This window comes from Lagopus leucura, unplaced genomic scaffold (genome assembly GCF_019238085.1).
Source record: "Lagopus leucura isolate 7727_CA_CO unplaced genomic scaffold, USGS_WTPT01 33673-0_obj-0_obj, whole genome shotgun sequence".
In the NCBI taxonomy this organism is placed as follows: domain Eukaryota; kingdom Metazoa; phylum Chordata; class Aves; order Galliformes; family Phasianidae; genus Lagopus; species Lagopus leucura.
Genome location: NW_024962580.1, coordinates 1 through 2,026, shown reverse-complemented (window position 1 = coordinate 2,026; position 2,026 = coordinate 1). Strand labels below are relative to the sequence as shown.

At 56.2% G+C, this 2,026-nt stretch overlaps 1 protein-coding gene across 1 annotated transcript in view; it reads right to left on the bottom strand.

The window, feature by feature from the left end:
• The window catches only part of LOC122190691, a gene marked incomplete at its 5' end in the record, with an annotated part of 3,600 nt that extends 1,577 nt beyond the window's left edge, over positions 1-2,023 (bottom strand). The window contains 4 exons of the mRNA XM_042890779.1: positions 87-161; positions 294-341; positions 1,745-1,832; positions 1,965-2,023. Of these exons, the coding sequence (XP_042746713.1) occupies positions 87-161; positions 294-341; positions 1,745-1,832; positions 1,965-2,023 (270 nt within the window). The remainder of the gene's footprint in view (positions 1-86; positions 162-293; positions 342-1,744; positions 1,833-1,964) is intronic.
• Positions 2,024-2,026: the final 3 nt, after the last annotated feature.

The following is a 2,026-nucleotide window of genomic DNA, read 5'->3' as shown; positions in this document are numbered from 1 at the left end:
ATATGGGGGGCGAGGTGGGATGTGGGGTGGCTTTTTTTGGGGGGGGACACACGGGGTGATGAGGGTCAGACGGGGGGGGGTCTCACCTTGCGGGAGAAGTGGTCGAAGATGTTGCAGCCCTGGCTGTTGAGGATGGCGATGGCCTGGGCAAAGTGGTGCCGCTGCGGGGGGAAATGGGGACAACGGCCAACAGTGGGATGGGGATGTGGGGATGGGGACAGCCCCAAAAAGAGCCCTGCGCTGAGAGCCACCGCGGTGTCCCCAGAGTTGGGGGGGTGTGAGGAGGGCCTCACCTCCATCACGGAGCCCTCGGAGCTGTAGAGCGCGGCCAGGACGGATTTCTGTAAGGCAAAGTGTGGGGTCACCCCGAGCCTGAGCCTGAGCTCAACTCTAACCCCAGTGCAGGCCCTGCCCTGAGCCTAAGATCAACCCTGACCCTAATCCTAACCACGACCCCAACCACGACCCCAACCATGACCCTGATCCAAATCCTAACCAAGACCCCAACCATGACCCCAACCATGACCCCGACCCTAATCCTAACCATGACCTCAACCATGACCCCAACCCTAATCCTAACCATGACCTCAACCATGACCCCAACCCTAATCCTAACCAAGACCCCAACCATGACCCCAACCATGACCCTGACCCTAATCCTAACCAAGACCCCAACCATGACCCCGACCCTAATCCTAACCATGACCCCAGCCATGACCCTGACCCTAATCCTAACCATGACCCCAACCATGACCCTGATCCTAATCCTAACCATGACCCCAACCATGACCCTGACCCAAATCCTAACTAAGACCCCAACCATGACCCCAATCCAAATCCTAACCATGACCCCAACCATGACCCCAACCCTAACACTACTCTTGACCCTCACCCCAATCCTAACCCCACTGCTGACCTCAACCCTAAATTGTGACCCTAAACTTGATCCTAACCCTAATCCTGACCCTAACCCTAACCCTGGCCTTAAGCACAACCTTGACCCTAACCAAAATCCTGATCCTAACTCTGCTACTGACCCTAACCCTGACCCTAACCCTAATTTTGACCCCAACCCTAACGCTGACCTCAACCCTAACCCTGACTTTAAGCCTAACCCTGACTCTAAACCCGGCCCTAATCCCAGTCCTGACTGTGGCTGACCCTGACCCTGACCCTAGATCCCAAAATCAATGCTAACCCAACACCTGAAGCCAACCTTAACCCTAACTATGGTCCTAACCCCAACCCTGACCCCAAAATCAACCCTATCCCAATCCTGACTCTAACCTCAACCCTAAGCCTGTGACCCTAACTCCAAGCCTGACCCCAACCCTAACCCTGAGTGACCCTAATCCCAACCCTAACCCAAACTCTAAACATGATCCTAAACCCAGCCCTGACCACGACCCCAACTTTAAGCCTCACTGTGACCCTGATCCCAACCCTAAGCCTGTGACCCTAAAACTGTGACCCTAACCTCCACCCTGACCCCAAAACTCTAATTCTAACCTTAACCCTGTGACCCTATGACCCCAAACTCAACCCTAAGCCTAAATCCAACCTTAACCCTAACTGTGACCCCAACCCTGACCCCAAACCCAACTGTAAACCTAACCCCAACCCCGACCCCAATCCCGACCCCAATCCCCAAACCCCAACCTGACCCCAACCCTTCCCCATCGATGTCCCCACCCCCCATGGCCCCACAACCCCACAACCCCACTCCCCATCCCCTGGCACTCACCGAGGCCACCTGGAAGGAGTTGTTGGTGCCGCGGTGGTCGAGGTCATGGCACATGCATGAGATGAAGAGCGCGAAGATCTCAATGTCCCTGGGGGAGAGGGGGGGGGGGAAGAGAAGAAGGGGGGAAACTGAGGCACAGAGCACCTCGGGGAGGTCATAGGGTGGGTATGGGGTCAGGTATGGGGTCGGGTATGGGGTGGGGTATGGGGTCAGGCCATACTCCAGGTAGTTGGAGAGCTCCAGGTTCTTGTAGAGCAGGTAGCAGAAGTGGGAGACGGAGAA